The sequence below is a fragment of the Sphaerodactylus townsendi genome, linkage group LG07 (assembly GCF_021028975.2).
Source record: "Sphaerodactylus townsendi isolate TG3544 linkage group LG07, MPM_Stown_v2.3, whole genome shotgun sequence".
Lineage (NCBI taxonomy): Eukaryota > Metazoa > Chordata > Lepidosauria > Squamata > Sphaerodactylidae > Sphaerodactylus > Sphaerodactylus townsendi.
The window spans coordinates 735676-753314 of NC_059431.1; the positions used below are offsets into that span (position 1 = coordinate 735676).

General features: G+C 88.7%; 1 protein-coding gene across 1 annotated transcript in view; it reads right to left on the reverse strand.

Annotated features, from left to right (window-relative positions):
- MYORG (myogenesis regulating glycosidase (putative)) overlaps positions 1–17639 on the reverse strand; it is a 78852-nt gene that overhangs the window by 30183 nt on the left and 31030 nt on the right. Inside the window, exon 2 of the mRNA XM_048503284.1 lies at positions 15592–16554. Within this exon, the coding sequence (XP_048359241.1) occupies positions 15592–16340 (749 nt within the window). The 5' untranslated portion in view covers positions 16341–16554. The remainder of the gene's footprint in view (positions 1–15591; positions 16555–17639) is intronic.

Consider the following 17639-nt stretch of genomic DNA (forward strand, 5'->3'; position numbering starts at 1 on the left):
CACCCCCCCCCCCCCCCACCCCCCCCCCCCCCCACCCCCCCCCCCCCCCACCCCCCCCCCCCCCCACCCCCCCCCCCCCCCACCCCCCCCCCCCCCCACCCCCCCCCCCCCCCACCCCCCCCCCCCCCCACCCCCCCCCCCCCCCACCCCCCCCCCCCCCCACCCCCCCCCCCCCCCACCCCCCCCCCCCCCCACCCCCCCCCCCCCCCACCCCCCCCCCCCCCCACCCCCCCCCCCCCCCACCCCCCCCCCCCCCCACCCCCCCCCCCCCCCACCCCCCCCCCCCCCCACCCCCCCCCCCCCCCACCCCCCCCCCCCCCCACCCCCCCCCCCCCCCACCCCCCCCCCCCCCCACCCCCCCCCCCCCCCACCCCCCCCCCCCCCCACCCCCCCCCCCCCCCACCCCCCCCCCCCCCCACCCCCCCCCCCCCCCACCCCCCCCCCCCCCCACCCCCCCCCCCCCCCACCCCCCCCCCCCCCCACCCCCCCCCCCCCCCACCCCCCCCCCCCCCCACCCCCCCCCCCCCCCACCCCCCCCCCCCCCCACCCCCCCCCCCCCCCACCCCCCCCCCCCCCCACCCCCCCCCCCCCCCACCCCCCCCCCCCCCCACCCCCCCCCCCCCCCACCCCCCCCCCCCCCCACCCCCCCCCCCCCCCACCCCCCCCCCCCCCCACCCCCCCCCCCCCCCACCCCCCCCCCCCCCCACCCCCCCCCCCCCCCACCCCCCCCCCCCCCCACCCCCCCCCCCCCCCACCCCCCCCCCCCCCCACCCCCCCCCCCCCCCACCCCCCCCCCCCCCCACCCCCCCCCCCCCCCACCCCCCCCCCCCCCCACCCCCCCCCCCCCCCACCCCCCCCCCCCCCCACCCCCCCCCCCCCCCACCCCCCCCCCCCCCCACCCCCCCCCCCCCCCACCCCCCCCCCCCCCCACCCCCCCCCCCCCCCACCCCCCCCCCCCCCCACCCCCCCCCCCCCCCACCCCCCCCCCCCCCCACCCCCCCCCCCCCCCACCCCCCCCCCCCCCCACCCCCCCCCCCCCCCACCCCCCCCCCCCCCCACCCCCCCCCCCCCCCACCCCCCCCCCCCCCCACCCCCCCCCCCCCCCACCCCCCCCCCCCCCCACCCCCCCCCCCCCCCACCCCCCCCCCCCCCCACCCCCCCCCCCCCCCACCCCCCCCCCCCCCCACCCCCCCCCCCCCCCACCCCCCCCCCCCCCCACCCCCCCCCCCCCCCACCCCCCCCCCCCCCCACCCCCCCCCCCCCCCACCCCCCCCCCCCCCCACCCCCCCCCCCCCCCACCCCCCCCCCCCCCCACCCCCCCCCCCCCCCACCCCCCCCCCCCCCCACCCCCCCCCCCCCCCACCCCCCCCCCCCCCCACCCCCCCCCCCCCCCACCCCCCCCCCCCCCCACCCCCCCCCCCCCCCACCCCCCCCCCCCCCCACCCCCCCCCCCCCCCACCCCCCCCCCCCCCCACCCCCCCCCCCCCCCACCCCCCCCCCCCCCCACCCCCCCCCCCCCCCACCCCCCCCCCCCCCCACCCCCCCCCCCCCCCACCCCCCCCCCCCCCCACCCCCCCCCCCCCCCACCCCCCCCCCCCCCCACCCCCCCCCCCCCCCACCCCCCCCCCCCCCCACCCCCCCCCCCCCCCACCCCCCCCCCCCCCCACCCCCCCCCCCCCCCACCCCCCCCCCCCCCCACCCCCCCCCCCCCCCACCCCCCCCCCCCCCCACCCCCCCCCCCCCCCACCCCCCCCCCCCCCCACCCCCCCCCCCCCCCACCCCCCCCCCCCCCCACCCCCCCCCCCCCCCACCCCCCCCCCCCCCCACCCCCCCCCCCCCCCACCCCCCCCCCCCCCCACCCCCCCCCCCCCCCACCCCCCCCCCCCCCCACCCCCCCCCCCCCCCACCCCCCCCCCCCCCCACCCCCCCCCCCCCCCACCCCCCCCCCCCCCCACCCCCCCCCCCCCCCACCCCCCCCCCCCCCCACCCCCCCCCCCCCCCACCCCCCCCCCCCCCCACCCCCCCCCCCCCCCACCCCCCCCCCCCCCCACCCCCCCCCCCCCCCACCCCCCCCCCCCCCCACCCCCCCCCCCCCCCACCCCCCCCCCCCCCCACCCCCCCCCCCCCCCACCCCCCCCCCCCCCCACCCCCCCCCCCCCCCACCCCCCCCCCCCCCCACCCCCCCCCCCCCCCACCCCCCCCCCCCCCCACCCCCCCCCCCCCCCACCCCCCCCCCCCCCCACCCCCCCCCCCCCCCACCCCCCCCCCCCCCCACCCCCCCCCCCCCCCACCCCCCCCCCCCCCCACCCCCCCCCCCCCCCACCCCCCCCCCCCCCCACCCCCCCCCCCCCCCACCCCCCCCCCCCCCCACCCCCCCCCCCCCCCACCCCCCCCCCCCCCCACCCCCCCCCCCCCCCACCCCCCCCCCCCCCCACCCCCCCCCCCCCCCACCCCCCCCCCCCCCCACCCCCCCCCCCCCCCACCCCCCCCCCCCCCCACCCCCCCCCCCCCCCACCCCCCCCCCCCCCCACCCCCCCCCCCCCCCACCCCCCCCCCCCCCCACCCCCCCCCCCCCCCACCCCCCCCCCCCCCCACCCCCCCCCCCCCCCACCCCCCCCCCCCCCCACCCCCCCCCCCCCCCACCCCCCCCCCCCCCCACCCCCCCCCCCCCCCACCCCCCCCCCCCCCCACCCCCCCCCCCCCCCACCCCCCCCCCCCCCCACCCCCCCCCCCCCCCACCCCCCCCCCCCCCCACCCCCCCCCCCCCCCACCCCCCCCCCCCCCCACCCCCCCCCCCCCCCACCCCCCCCCCCCCCCACCCCCCCCCCCCCCCACCCCCCCCCCCCCCCACCCCCCCCCCCCCCCACCCCCCCCCCCCCCCACCCCCCCCCCCCCCCACCCCCCCCCCCCCCCACCCCCCCCCCCCCCCACCCCCCCCCCCCCCCACCCCCCCCCCCCCCCACCCCCCCCCCCCCCCACCCCCCCCCCCCCCCACCCCCCCCCCCCCCCACCCCCCCCCCCCCCCACCCCCCCCCCCCCCCACCCCCCCCCCCCCCCACCCCCCCCCCCCCCCACCCCCCCCCCCCCCCACCCCCCCCCCCCCCCACCCCCCCCCCCCCCCACCCCCCCCCCCCCCCACCCCCCCCCCCCCCCACCCCCCCCCCCCCCCACCCCCCCCCCCCCCCACCCCCCCCCCCCCCCACCCCCCCCCCCCCCCACCCCCCCCCCCCCCCACCCCCCCCCCCCCCCACCCCCCCCCCCCCCCACCCCCCCCCCCCCCCACCCCCCCCCCCCCCCACCCCCCCCCCCCCCCACCCCCCCCCCCCCCCACCCCCCCCCCCCCCCACCCCCCCCCCCCCCCACCCCCCCCCCCCCCCACCCCCCCCCCCCCCCACCCCCCCCCCCCCCCACCCCCCCCCCCCCCCACCCCCCCCCCCCCCCACCCCCCCCCCCCCCCACCCCCCCCCCCCCCCACCCCCCCCCCCCCCCACCCCCCCCCCCCCCCACCCCCCCCCCCCCCCACCCCCCCCCCCCCCCACCCCCCCCCCCCCCCACCCCCCCCCCCCCCCACCCCCCCCCCCCCCCACCCCCCCCCCCCCCCACCCCCCCCCCCCCCCACCCCCCCCCCCCCCCACCCCCCCCCCCCCCCACCCCCCCCCCCCCCCACCCCCCCCCCCCCCCACCCCCCCCCCCCCCCACCCCCCCCCCCCCCCACCCCCCCCCCCCCCCACCCCCCCCCCCCCCCACCCCCCCCCCCCCCCACCCCCCCCCCCCCCCACCCCCCCCCCCCCCCACCCCCCCCCCCCCCCACCCCCCCCCCCCCCCACCCCCCCCCCCCCCCACCCCCCCCCCCCCCCACCCCCCCCCCCCCCCACCCCCCCCCCCCCCCACCCCCCCCCCCCCCCACCCCCCCCCCCCCCCACCCCCCCCCCCCCCCACCCCCCCCCCCCCCCACCCCCCCCCCCCCCCACCCCCCCCCCCCCCCACCCCCCCCCCCCCCCACCCCCCCCCCCCCCCACCCCCCCCCCCCCCCACCCCCCCCCCCCCCCACCCCCCCCCCCCCCCACCCCCCCCCCCCCCCACCCCCCCCCCCCCCCACCCCCCCCCCCCCCCACCCCCCCCCCCCCCCACCCCCCCCCCCCCCCACCCCCCCCCCCCCCCACCCCCCCCCCCCCCCACCCCCCCCCCCCCCCACCCCCCCCCCCCCCCACCCCCCCCCCCCCCCACCCCCCCCCCCCCCCACCCCCCCCCCCCCCCACCCCCCCCCCCCCCCACCCCCCCCCCCCCCCACCCCCCCCCCCCCCCACCCCCCCCCCCCCCCACCCCCCCCCCCCCCCACCCCCCCCCCCCCCCACCCCCCCCCCCCCCCACCCCCCCCCCCCCCCACCCCCCCCCCCCCCCACCCCCCCCCCCCCCCACCCCCCCCCCCCCCCACCCCCCCCCCCCCCCACCCCCCCCCCCCCCCACCCCCCCCCCCCCCCACCCCCCCCCCCCCCCACCCCCCCCCCCCCCCACCCCCCCCCCCCCCCACCCCCCCCCCCCCCCACCCCCCCCCCCCCCCACCCCCCCCCCCCCCCACCCCCCCCCCCCCCCACCCCCCCCCCCCCCCACCCCCCCCCCCCCCCACCCCCCCCCCCCCCCACCCCCCCCCCCCCCCACCCCCCCCCCCCCCCACCCCCCCCCCCCCCCACCCCCCCCCCCCCCCACCCCCCCCCCCCCCCACCCCCCCCCCCCCCCACCCCCCCCCCCCCCCACCCCCCCCCCCCCCCACCCCCCCCCCCCCCCACCCCCCCCCCCCCCCACCCCCCCCCCCCCCCACCCCCCCCCCCCCCCACCCCCCCCCCCCCCCACCCCCCCCCCCCCCCACCCCCCCCCCCCCCCACCCCCCCCCCCCCCCACCCCCCCCCCCCCCCACCCCCCCCCCCCCCCACCCCCCCCCCCCCCCACCCCCCCCCCCCCCCACCCCCCCCCCCCCCCACCCCCCCCCCCCCCCACCCCCCCCCCCCCCCACCCCCCCCCCCCCCCACCCCCCCCCCCCCCCACCCCCCCCCCCCCCCACCCCCCCCCCCCCCCACCCCCCCCCCCCCCCACCCCCCCCCCCCCCCACCCCCCCCCCCCCCCACCCCCCCCCCCCCCCACCCCCCCCCCCCCCCACCCCCCCCCCCCCCCACCCCCCCCCCCCCCCACCCCCCCCCCCCCCCACCCCCCCCCCCCCCCACCCCCCCCCCCCCCCACCCCCCCCCCCCCCCACCCCCCCCCCCCCCCACCCCCCCCCCCCCCCACCCCCCCCCCCCCCCACCCCCCCCCCCCCCCACCCCCCCCCCCCCCCACCCCCCCCCCCCCCCACCCCCCCCCCCCCCCACCCCCCCCCCCCCCCACCCCCCCCCCCCCCCACCCCCCCCCCCCCCCACCCCCCCCCCCCCCCACCCCCCCCCCCCCCCACCCCCCCCCCCCCCCACCCCCCCCCCCCCCCACCCCCCCCCCCCCCCACCCCCCCCCCCCCCCACCCCCCCCCCCCCCCACCCCCCCCCCCCCCCACCCCCCCCCCCCCCCACCCCCCCCCCCCCCCACCCCCCCCCCCCCCCACCCCCCCCCCCCCCCACCCCCCCCCCCCCCCACCCCCCCCCCCCCCCACCCCCCCCCCCCCCCACCCCCCCCCCCCCCCACCCCCCCCCCCCCCCACCCCCCCCCCCCCCCACCCCCCCCCCCCCCCACCCCCCCCCCCCCCCACCCCCCCCCCCCCCCACCCCCCCCCCCCCCCACCCCCCCCCCCCCCCACCCCCCCCCCCCCCCACCCCCCCCCCCCCCCACCCCCCCCCCCCCCCACCCCCCCCCCCCCCCACCCCCCCCCCCCCCCACCCCCCCCCCCCCCCACCCCCCCCCCCCCCCACCCCCCCCCCCCCCCACCCCCCCCCCCCCCCACCCCCCCCCCCCCCCACCCCCCCCCCCCCCCACCCCCCCCCCCCCCCACCCCCCCCCCCCCCCACCCCCCCCCCCCCCCACCCCCCCCCCCCCCCACCCCCCCCCCCCCCCACCCCCCCCCCCCCCCACCCCCCCCCCCCCCCACCCCCCCCCCCCCCCACCCCCCCCCCCCCCCACCCCCCCCCCCCCCCACCCCCCCCCCCCCCCACCCCCCCCCCCCCCCACCCCCCCCCCCCCCCACCCCCCCCCCCCCCCACCCCCCCCCCCCCCCACCCCCCCCCCCCCCCACCCCCCCCCCCCCCCACCCCCCCCCCCCCCCACCCCCCCCCCCCCCCACCCCCCCCCCCCCCCACCCCCCCCCCCCCCCACCCCCCCCCCCCCCCACCCCCCCCCCCCCCCACCCCCCCCCCCCCCCACCCCCCCCCCCCCCCACCCCCCCCCCCCCCCACCCCCCCCCCCCCCCACCCCCCCCCCCCCCCACCCCCCCCCCCCCCCACCCCCCCCCCCCCCCACCCCCCCCCCCCCCCACCCCCCCCCCCCCCCACCCCCCCCCCCCCCCACCCCCCCCCCCCCCCACCCCCCCCCCCCCCCACCCCCCCCCCCCCCCACCCCCCCCCCCCCCCACCCCCCCCCCCCCCCACCCCCCCCCCCCCCCACCCCCCCCCCCCCCCACCCCCCCCCCCCCCCACCCCCCCCCCCCCCCACCCCCCCCCCCCCCCACCCCCCCCCCCCCCCACCCCCCCCCCCCCCCACCCCCCCCCCCCCCCACCCCCCCCCCCCCCCACCCCCCCCCCCCCCCACCCCCCCCCCCCCCCACCCCCCCCCCCCCCCACCCCCCCCCCCCCCCACCCCCCCCCCCCCCCACCCCCCCCCCCCCCCACCCCCCCCCCCCCCCACCCCCCCCCCCCCCCACCCCCCCCCCCCCCCACCCCCCCCCCCCCCCACCCCCCCCCCCCCCCACCCCCCCCCCCCCCCACCCCCCCCCCCCCCCACCCCCCCCCCCCCCCACCCCCCCCCCCCCCCACCCCCCCCCCCCCCCACCCCCCCCCCCCCCCACCCCCCCCCCCCCCCACCCCCCCCCCCCCCCACCCCCCCCCCCCCCCACCCCCCCCCCCCCCCACCCCCCCCCCCCCCCACCCCCCCCCCCCCCCACCCCCCCCCCCCCCCACCCCCCCCCCCCCCCACCCCCCCCCCCCCCCACCCCCCCCCCCCCCCACCCCCCCCCCCCCCCACCCCCCCCCCCCCCCACCCCCCCCCCCCCCCACCCCCCCCCCCCCCCACCCCCCCCCCCCCCCACCCCCCCCCCCCCCCACCCCCCCCCCCCCCCACCCCCCCCCCCCCCCACCCCCCCCCCCCCCCACCCCCCCCCCCCCCCACCCCCCCCCCCCCCCACCCCCCCCCCCCCCCACCCCCCCCCCCCCCCACCCCCCCCCCCCCCCACCCCCCCCCCCCCCCACCCCCCCCCCCCCCCACCCCCCCCCCCCCCCACCCCCCCCCCCCCCCACCCCCCCCCCCCCCCACCCCCCCCCCCCCCCACCCCCCCCCCCCCCCACCCCCCCCCCCCCCCACCCCCCCCCCCCCCCACCCCCCCCCCCCCCCACCCCCCCCCCCCCCCACCCCCCCCCCCCCCCACCCCCCCCCCCCCCCACCCCCCCCCCCCCCCACCCCCCCCCCCCCCCACCCCCCCCCCCCCCCACCCCCCCCCCCCCCCACCCCCCCCCCCCCCCACCCCCCCCCCCCCCCACCCCCCCCCCCCCCCACCCCCCCCCCCCCCCACCCCCCCCCCCCCCCACCCCCCCCCCCCCCCACCCCCCCCCCCCCCCACCCCCCCCCCCCCCCACCCCCCCCCCCCCCCACCCCCCCCCCCCCCCACCCCCCCCCCCCCCCACCCCCCCCCCCCCCCACCCCCCCCCCCCCCCACCCCCCCCCCCCCCCACCCCCCCCCCCCCCCACCCCCCCCCCCCCCCACCCCCCCCCCCCCCCACCCCCCCCCCCCCCCACCCCCCCCCCCCCCCACCCCCCCCCCCCCCCACCCCCCCCCCCCCCCACCCCCCCCCCCCCCCACCCCCCCCCCCCCCCACCCCCCCCCCCCCCCACCCCCCCCCCCCCCCACCCCCCCCCCCCCCCACCCCCCCCCCCCCCCACCCCCCCCCCCCCCCACCCCCCCCCCCCCCCACCCCCCCCCCCCCCCACCCCCCCCCCCCCCCACCCCCCCCCCCCCCCACCCCCCCCCCCCCCCACCCCCCCCCCCCCCCACCCCCCCCCCCCCCCACCCCCCCCCCCCCCCACCCCCCCCCCCCCCCACCCCCCCCCCCCCCCACCCCCCCCCCCCCCCACCCCCCCCCCCCCCCACCCCCCCCCCCCCCCACCCCCCCCCCCCCCCACCCCCCCCCCCCCCCACCCCCCCCCCCCCCCACCCCCCCCCCCCCCCACCCCCCCCCCCCCCCACCCCCCCCCCCCCCCACCCCCCCCCCCCCCCACCCCCCCCCCCCCCCACCCCCCCCCCCCCCCACCCCCCCCCCCCCCCACCCCCCCCCCCCCCCACCCCCCCCCCCCCCCACCCCCCCCCCCCCCCACCCCCCCCCCCCCCCACCCCCCCCCCCCCCCACCCCCCCCCCCCCCCACCCCCCCCCCCCCCCACCCCCCCCCCCCCCCACCCCCCCCCCCCCCCACCCCCCCCCCCCCCCACCCCCCCCCCCCCCCACCCCCCCCCCCCCCCACCCCCCCCCCCCCCCACCCCCCCCCCCCCCCACCCCCCCCCCCCCCCACCCCCCCCCCCCCCCACCCCCCCCCCCCCCCACCCCCCCCCCCCCCCACCCCCCCCCCCCCCCACCCCCCCCCCCCCCCACCCCCCCCCCCCCCCACCCCCCCCCCCCCCCACCCCCCCCCCCCCCCACCCCCCCCCCCCCCCACCCCCCCCCCCCCCCACCCCCCCCCCCCCCCACCCCCCCCCCCCCCCACCCCCCCCCCCCCCCACCCCCCCCCCCCCCCACCCCCCCCCCCCCCCACCCCCCCCCCCCCCCACCCCCCCCCCCCCCCACCCCCCCCCCCCCCCACCCCCCCCCCCCCCCACCCCCCCCCCCCCCCACCCCCCCCCCCCCCCACCCCCCCCCCCCCCCACCCCCCCCCCCCCCCACCCCCCCCCCCCCCCACCCCCCCCCCCCCCCACCCCCCCCCCCCCCCACCCCCCCCCCCCCCCACCCCCCCCCCCCCCCACCCCCCCCCCCCCCCACCCCCCCCCCCCCCCACCCCCCCCCCCCCCCACCCCCCCCCCCCCCCACCCCCCCCCCCCCCCACCCCCCCCCCCCCCCACCCCCCCCCCCCCCCACCCCCCCCCCCCCCCACCCCCCCCCCCCCCCACCCCCCCCCCCCCCCACCCCCCCCCCCCCCCACCCCCCCCCCCCCCCACCCCCCCCCCCCCCCACCCCCCCCCCCCCCCACCCCCCCCCCCCCCCACCCCCCCCCCCCCCCACCCCCCCCCCCCCCCACCCCCCCCCCCCCCCACCCCCCCCCCCCCCCACCCCCCCCCCCCCCCACCCCCCCCCCCCCCCACCCCCCCCCCCCCCCACCCCCCCCCCCCCCCACCCCCCCCCCCCCCCACCCCCCCCCCCCCCCACCCCCCCCCCCCCCCACCCCCCCCCCCCCCCACCCCCCCCCCCCCCCACCCCCCCCCCCCCCCACCCCCCCCCCCCCCCACCCCCCCCCCCCCCCACCCCCCCCCCCCCCCACCCCCCCCCCCCCCCACCCCCCCCCCCCCCCACCCCCCCCCCCCCCCACCCCCCCCCCCCCCCACCCCCCCCCCCCCCCACCCCCCCCCCCCCCCACCCCCCCCCCCCCCCACCCCCCCCCCCCCCCACCCCCCCCCCCCCCCACCCCCCCCCCCCCCCACCCCCCCCCCCCCCCACCCCCCCCCCCCCCCACCCCCCCCCCCCCCCACCCCCCCCCCCCCCCACCCCCCCCCCCCCCCACCCCCCCCCCCCCCCACCCCCCCCCCCCCCCACCCCCCCCCCCCCCCACCCCCCCCCCCCCCCACCCCCCCCCCCCCCCACCCCCCCCCCCCCCCACCCCCCCCCCCCCCCACCCCCCCCCCCCCCCACCCCCCCCCCCCCCCACCCCCCCCCCCCCCCACCCCCCCCCCCCCCCACCCCCCCCCCCCCCCACCCCCCCCCCCCCCCACCCCCCCCCCCCCCCACCCCCCCCCCCCCCCACCCCCCCCCCCCCCCACCCCCCCCCCCCCCCACCCCCCCCCCCCCCCACCCCCCCCCCCCCCCACCCCCCCCCCCCCCCACCCCCCCCCCCCCCCACCCCCCCCCCCCCCCACCCCCCCCCCCCCCCACCCCCCCCCCCCCCCACCCCCCCCCCCCCCCACCCCCCCCCCCCCCCACCCCCCCCCCCCCCCACCCCCCCCCCCCCCCACCCCCCCCCCCCCCCACCCCCCCCCCCCCCCACCCCCCCCCCCCCCCACCCCCCCCCCCCCCCACCCCCCCCCCCCCCCACCCCCCCCCCCCCCCACCCCCCCCCCCCCCCACCCCCCCCCCCCCCCACCCCCCCCCCCCCCCACCCCCCCCCCCCCCCACCCCCCCCCCCCCCCACCCCCCCCCCCCCCCACCCCCCCCCCCCCCCACCCCCCCCCCCCCCCACCCCCCCCCCCCCCCACCCCCCCCCCCCCCCACCCCCCCCCCCCCCCACCCCCCCCCCCCCCCACCCCCCCCCCCCCCCACCCCCCCCCCCCCCCACCCCCCCCCCCCCCCACCCCCCCCCCCCCCCACCCCCCCCCCCCCCCACCCCCCCCCCCCCCCACCCCCCCCCCCCCCCACCCCCCCCCCCCCCCACCCCCCCCCCCCCCCACCCCCCCCCCCCCCCACCCCCCCCCCCCCCCACCCCCCCCCCCCCCCACCCCCCCCCCCCCCCACCCCCCCCCCCCCCCACCCCCCCCCCCCCCCACCCCCCCCCCCCCCCACCCCCCCCCCCCCCCACCCCCCCCCCCCCCCACCCCCCCCCCCCCCCACCCCCCCCCCCCCCCACCCCCCCCCCCCCCCACCCCCCCCCCCCCCCACCCCCCCCCCCCCCCACCCCCCCCCCCCCCCACCCCCCCCCCCCCCCACCCCCCCCCCCCCCCACCCCCCCCCCCCCCCACCCCCCCCCCCCCCCACCCCCCCCCCCCCCCACCCCCCCCCCCCCCCACCCCCCCCCCCCCCCACCCCCCCCCCCCCCCACCCCCCCCCCCCCCCACCCCCCCCCCCCCCCACCCCCCCCCCCCCCCACCCCCCCCCCCCCCCACCCCCCCCCCCCCCCACCCCCCCCCCCCCCCACCCCCCCCCCCCCCCACCCCCCCCCCCCCCCACCCCCCCCCCCCCCCACCCCCCCCCCCCCCCACCCCCCCCCCCCCCCACCCCCCCCCCCCCCCACCCCCCCCCCCCCCCACCCCCCCCCCCCCCCACCCCCCCCCCCCCCCACCCCCCCCCCCCCCCACCCCCCCCCCCCCCCACCCCCCCCCCCCCCCACCCCCCCCCCCCCCCACCCCCCCCCCCCCCCACCCCCCCCCCCCCCCACCCCCCCCCCCCCCCACCCCCCCCCCCCCCCACCCCCCCCCCCCCCCACCCCCCCCCCCCCCCACCCCCCCCCCCCCCCACCCCCCCCCCCCCCCACCCCCCCCCCCCCCCACCCCCCCCCCCCCCCACCCCCCCCCCCCCCCACCCCCCCCCCCCCCCACCCCCCCCCCCCCCCACCCCCCCCCCCCCCCACCCCCCCCCCCCCCCACCCCCCCCCCCCCCCACCCCCCCCCCCCCCCACCCCCCCCCCCCCCCACCCCCCCCCCCCCCCACCCCCCCCCCCCCCCACCCCCCCCCCCCCCCACCCCCCCCCCCCCCCACCCCCCCCCCCCCCCACCCCCCCCCCCCCCCACCCCCCCCCCCCCCCACCCCCCCCCCCCCCCACCCCCCCCCCCCCCCACCCCCCCCCCCCCCCACCCCCCCCCCCCCCCACCCCCCCCCCCCCCCACCCCCCCCCCCCCCCACCCCCCCCCCCCCCCACCCCCCCCCCCCCCCACCCCCCCCCCCCCCCACCCCCCCCCCCCCCCACCCCCCCCCCCCCCCACCCCCCCCCCCCCCCACCCCCCCCCCCCCCCACCCCCCCCCCCCCCCACCCCCCCCCCCCCCCACCCCCCCCCCCCCCCACCCCCCCCCCCCCCCACCCCCCCCCCCCCCCACCCCCCCCCCCCCCCACCCCCCCCCCCCCCCACCCCCCCCCCCCCCCACCCCCCCCCCCCCCCACCCCCCCCCCCCCCCACCCCCCCCCCCCCCCACCCCCCCCCCCCCCCACCCCCCCCCCCCCCCACCCCCCCCCCCCCCCACCCCCCCCCCCCCCCACCCCCCCCCCCCCCCACCCCCCCCCCCCCCCACCCCCCCCCCCCCCCACCCCCCCCCCCCCCCACCCCCCCCCCCCCCCACCCCCCCCCCCCCCCACCCCCCCCCCCCCCCACCCCCCCCCCCCCCCACCCCCCCCCCCCCCCACCCCCCCCCCCCCCCACCCCCCCCCCCCCCCACCCCCCCCCCCCCCCACCCCCCCCCCCCCCCACCCCCCCCCCCCCCCACCCCCCCCCCCCCCCACCCCCCCCCCCCCCCACCCCCCCCCCCCCCCACCCCCCCCCCCCCCCACCCCCCCCCCCCCCCACCCCCCCCCCCCCCCACCCCCCCCCCCCCCCACCCCCCCCCCCCCCCACCCCCCCCCCCCCCCACCCCCCCCCCCCCCCACCCCCCCCCCCCCCCACCCCCCCCCCCCCCCACCCCCCCCCCCCCCCACCCCCCCCCCCCCCCACCCCCCCCCCCCCCCACCCCCCCCCCCCCCCACCCCCCCCCCCCCCCACCCCCCCCCCCCCCCACCCCCCCCCCCCCCCACCCCCCCCCCCCCCCACCCCCCCCCCCCCCCACCCCCCCCCCCCCCCACCCCCCCCCCCCCCCACCCCCCCCCCCCCCCACCCCCCCCCCCCCCCACCCCCCCCCCCCCCCACCCCCCCCCCCCCCCACCCCCCCCCCCCCCCACCCCCCCCCCCCCCCACCCCCCCCCCCCCCCACCCCCCCCCCCCCCCACCCCCCCCCCCCCCCACCCCCCCCCCCCCCCACCCCCCCCCCCCCCCACCCCCCCCCCCCCCCACCCCCCCCCCCCCCCACCCCCCCCCCCCCCCACCCCCCCCCCCCCCCACCCCCCCCCCCCCCCACCCCCCCCCCCCCCCACCCCCCCCCCCCCCCACCCCCCCCCCCCCCCACCCCCCCCCCCCCCCACCCCCCCCCCCCCCCACCCCCCCCCCCCCCCACCCCCCCCCCCCCCCACCCCCCCCCCCCCCCACCCCCCCCCCCCCCCACCCCCCCCCCCCCCCACCCCCCCCCCCCCCCACCCCCCCCCCCCCCCACCCCCCCCCCCCCCCACCCCCCCCCCCCCCCACCCCCCCCCCCCCCCACCCCCCCCCCCCCCCACCCCCCCCCCCCCCCACCCCCCCCCCCCCCCACCCCCCCCCCCCCCCACCCCCCCCCCCCCCCACCCCCCCCCCCCCCCACCCCCCCCCCCCCCCACCCCCCCCCCCCCCCACCCCCCCCCCCCCCCACCCCCCCCCCCCCCCACCCCCCCCCCCCCCCACCCCCCCCCCCCCCCACCCCCCCCCCCCCCCACCCCCCCCCCCCCCCACCCCCCCCCCCCCCCACCCCCCCCCCCCCCCACCCCCCCCCCCCCCCACCCCCCCCCCCCCCCACCCCCCCCCCCCCCCACCCCCCCCCCCCCCCACCCCCCCCCCCCCCCACCCCCCCCCCCCCCCACCCCCCCCCCCCCCCACCCCCCCCCCCCCCCACCCCCCCCCCCCCCCACCCCCCCCCCCCCCCACCCCCCCCCCCCCCCACCCCCCCCCCCCCCCACCCCCCCCCCCCCCCACCCCCCCCCCCCCCCACCCCCCCCCCCCCCCACCCCCCCCCCCCCCCACCCCCCCCCCCCCCCACCCCCCCCCCCCCCCACCCCCCCCCCCCCCCACCCCCCCCCCCCCCCACCCCCCCCCCCCCCCACCCCCCCCCCCCCCCACCCCCCCCCCCCCCCACCCCCCCCCCCCCCCACCCCCCCCCCCCCCCACCCCCCCCCCCCCCCACCCCCCCCCCCCCCCACCCCCCCCCCCCCCCACCCCCCCCCCCCCCCACCCCCCCCCCCCCCCACCCCCCCCCCCCCCCACCCCCCCCCCCCCCCACCCCCCCCCCCCCCCACCCCCCCCCCCCCCCACCCCCCCCCCCCCCCACCCCCCCCCCCCCCCACCCCCCCCCCCCCCCACCCCCCCCCCCCCCCACCCCCCCCCCCCCCCACCCCCCCCCCCCCCCACCCCCCCCCCCCCCCACCCCCCCCCCCCCCCACCCCCCCCCCCCCCCACCCCCCCCCCCCCCCACCCCCCCCCCCCCCCACCCCCCCCCCCCCCCACCCCCCCCCCCCCCCACCCCCCCCCCCCCCCACCCCCCCCCCCCCCCACCCCCCCCCCCCCCCACCCCCCCCCCCCCCCACCCCCCCCCCCCCCCACCCCCCCCCCCCCCCACCCCCCCCCCCCCCCACCCCCCCCCCCCCCCACCCCCCCCCCCCCCCACCCCCCCCCCCCCCCACCCCCCCCCCCCCCCACCCCCCCCCCCCCCCACCCCCCCCCCCCCCCACCCCCCCCCCCCCCCACCCCCCCCCCCCCCCACCCCCCCCCCCCCCCACCCCCCCCCCCCCCCACCCCCCCCCCCCCCCACCCCCCCCCCCCCCCACCCCCCCCCCCCCCCACCCCCCCCCCCCCCCACCCCCCCCCCCCCCCACCCCCCCCCCCCCCCACCCCCCCCCCCCCCCACCCCCCCCCCCCCCCACCCCCCCCCCCCCCCACCCCCCCCCCCCCCCACCCCCCCCCCCCCCCACCCCCCCCCCCCCCCACCCCCCCCCCCCCCCACCCCCCCCCCCCCCCACCCCCCCCCCCCCCCACCCCCCCCCCCCCCCACCCCCCCCCCCCCCCACCCCCCCCCCCCCCCACCCCCCCCCCCCCCCACCCCCCCCCCCCCCCACCCCCCCCCCCCCCCACCCCCCCCCCCCCCCACCCCCCCCCCCCCCCACCCCCCCCCCCCCCCACCCCCCCCCCCCCCCACCCCCCCCCCCCCCCACCCCCCCCCCCCCCCACCCCCCCCCCCCCCCACCCCCCCCCCCCCCCACCCCCCCCCCCCCCCACCCCCCCCCCCCCCCACCCCCCCCCCCCCCCACCCCCCCCCCCCCCCACCCCCCCCCCCCCCCACCCCCCCCCCCCCCCACCCCCCCCCCCCCCCACCCCCCCCCCCCCCCACCCCCCCCCCCCCCCACCCCCCCCCCCCCCCACCCCCCCCCCCCCCCACCCCCCCCCCCCCCCACCCCCCCCCCCCCCCACCCCCCCCCCCCCCCACCCCCCCCCCCCCCCACCCCCCCCCCCCCCCACCCCCCCCCCCCCCCACCCCCCCCCCCCCCCACCCCCCCCCCCCCCCACCCCCCCCCCCCCCCACCCCCCCCCCCCCCCACCCCCCCCCCCCCCCACCCCCCCCCCCCCCCACCCCCCCCCCCCCCCACCCCCCCCCCCCCCCACCCCCCCCCCCCCCCACCCCCCCCCCCCCCCACCCCCCCCCCCCCCCACCCCCCCAGTGATATCTGAACGCCTCTCGCTTGACACGGTAACTCAGCTCTGGGAAAGGTTGCTGTCCCAGGGGGGGCTTATAGGGGGAGTCTGTATACCTGGCCTGGAAGAGGAGAGACCTTTCAGAAGCATTGAACCCCAGGTGAAAGGGCACCGAGTCATTGATCTTGATGGCCGCTGCTTTGGAGGAGACCCAGTACCTCTCCATAATTCCTCCAAAGCTGTTCCTCAAAGTATACACATCATTAGTCACGAACGGCATAGGTTCTTGGTAACCTGGCAGCTGGATCGGCCAGTGTTGGACACTCATCTCGCAACCCCCATACCAGTGGGCGTCCCCCCAGAACATTTTGTGTTCCACCACAGTGTCTGCCACAAACTCCTCCCAGCGGACGCGGTAGCACATCACGGTGTCCTTGGGCTTGACGGTTTGTATGAAAAAGTTGAGCTTCCCTTTGTCTGACCTGGCGCAGGTCAAAATGTCCCCTTCCTTAGAGCACGACTCCAGGTTGAGCGCCCCCGACTGGAAGGCCACCTTGAAGACCACCTCCCCGTTCTGGTTTTTGATGATGAACCCATCTGACTTGAGGTCCATCATCTCCGTCTTCAGCCTCTCGGCCTTCTGAAGCGAAGCCACATAATAGCACCAAGCGATCACAGCCGCAATGAACAGAATCAACCCCAACACAATGGCGACTATCATTGGCTTTAGCTCCTTGGCTGGTTTTGGCTTCACAGGAGTGAAATTCTCAGGCAGGAATGTATACATGGCACCGTCCGATCCGGAGAGCTCTTTTCAAAATGGAGGGGACGCAGAATCTTCGCCACAGTTCTGAAGCGTATGTAAGCTGGTGGCAGCGAGCGTTCCTCCTTTGCTTTATAGAGGGGTGCTTCTCAGTTCCACATTAAAAAGGAAGGTGTTGTCTTCATTCCAGCTCCCACCATTTTCCCCCTGGTTCCGTTCAATCCCATAATGCAAAAGTCTAGGGGAAAAAGTAGAGAAGGGTAGAACGAGTAGTTAATAAATACGTATGCTAATAAATACATATGTTATATACATATCCTAAAATGGGTGGATTCCACTTAACCCATGCAAATTACACTTGCAAACTGTACCCTTTACACTTGTTCACCAATGCAAATGGTTCTTTCTCCCACGCTGGACATTCCACAAGTAGATATACTCCACTTGCTTTACTACCATCAGATCCTCTGAAGATGCCAGCCACAGATGCAGGTGAAAGAAACGTCAGGAGAAAATCAGTGGTGGGATCCAAAAATTTTAGTAACAGGTTCCCATGGTGGTGGGATTCAAACTGTGGCGTAGCACCAATGGGGCTGGGTGGGGCGCGACGGGGGAGTGGGTGGGGCGCGACGGGGGCGTGGCTGGGAATTCCGGGGACGGGGCATTCCTGGGCGGGGCTGTGGCAAGGACGCAGCCGCTGCGCCGGTCCTTGGGTGGGAAACGAATGCACGCAGATGCAGGCTGCCACGCACGCCGGTGCACCTCCTGCTAGTCTGCTTCTAGTTCTGCGCGCTACTGCTGAGAGGAGGGGCGTAACTAAGGCAGAAATCATGTGGCAAAATCACCAATTAGTCACCCCCTCTCGGCACACACAAATAATTAGTAATCTACTCTGGGGAACCTGTGAGAACCTGCTGGATCCCACCTCTGGATATACTCCACTTGCTTTACTACCATCAGATCCTCTGAAGATGCCAGCCACAGATGCAGGGGAAAGAAACGTCAGGAGAAAATGCTATTGGAACACGGCCATACAGCCCGGAAACCACACAGCACCCCAGTGATTCCAGCTGTGAAAGCCTTCGACAATACAGTTAATAAACTTCTTAATAATCAGGCTGCTAAACTGCCCATGAATGCAATGCGGCCCACTGGTACCTACCAAATATTTTTAGAAAGGGGCTCTTTTGGGGTTTGTTTGTTTTTGCTCAGCAGGGCTTCAATCAGGGTCCCATAAAGGTTTTCGTAGGTCCTGGGCACACTTGTATTCAACTGCCCACCTTGCCCTGACAAACCGCCAGGGACAGACATCCTACCAAAAAC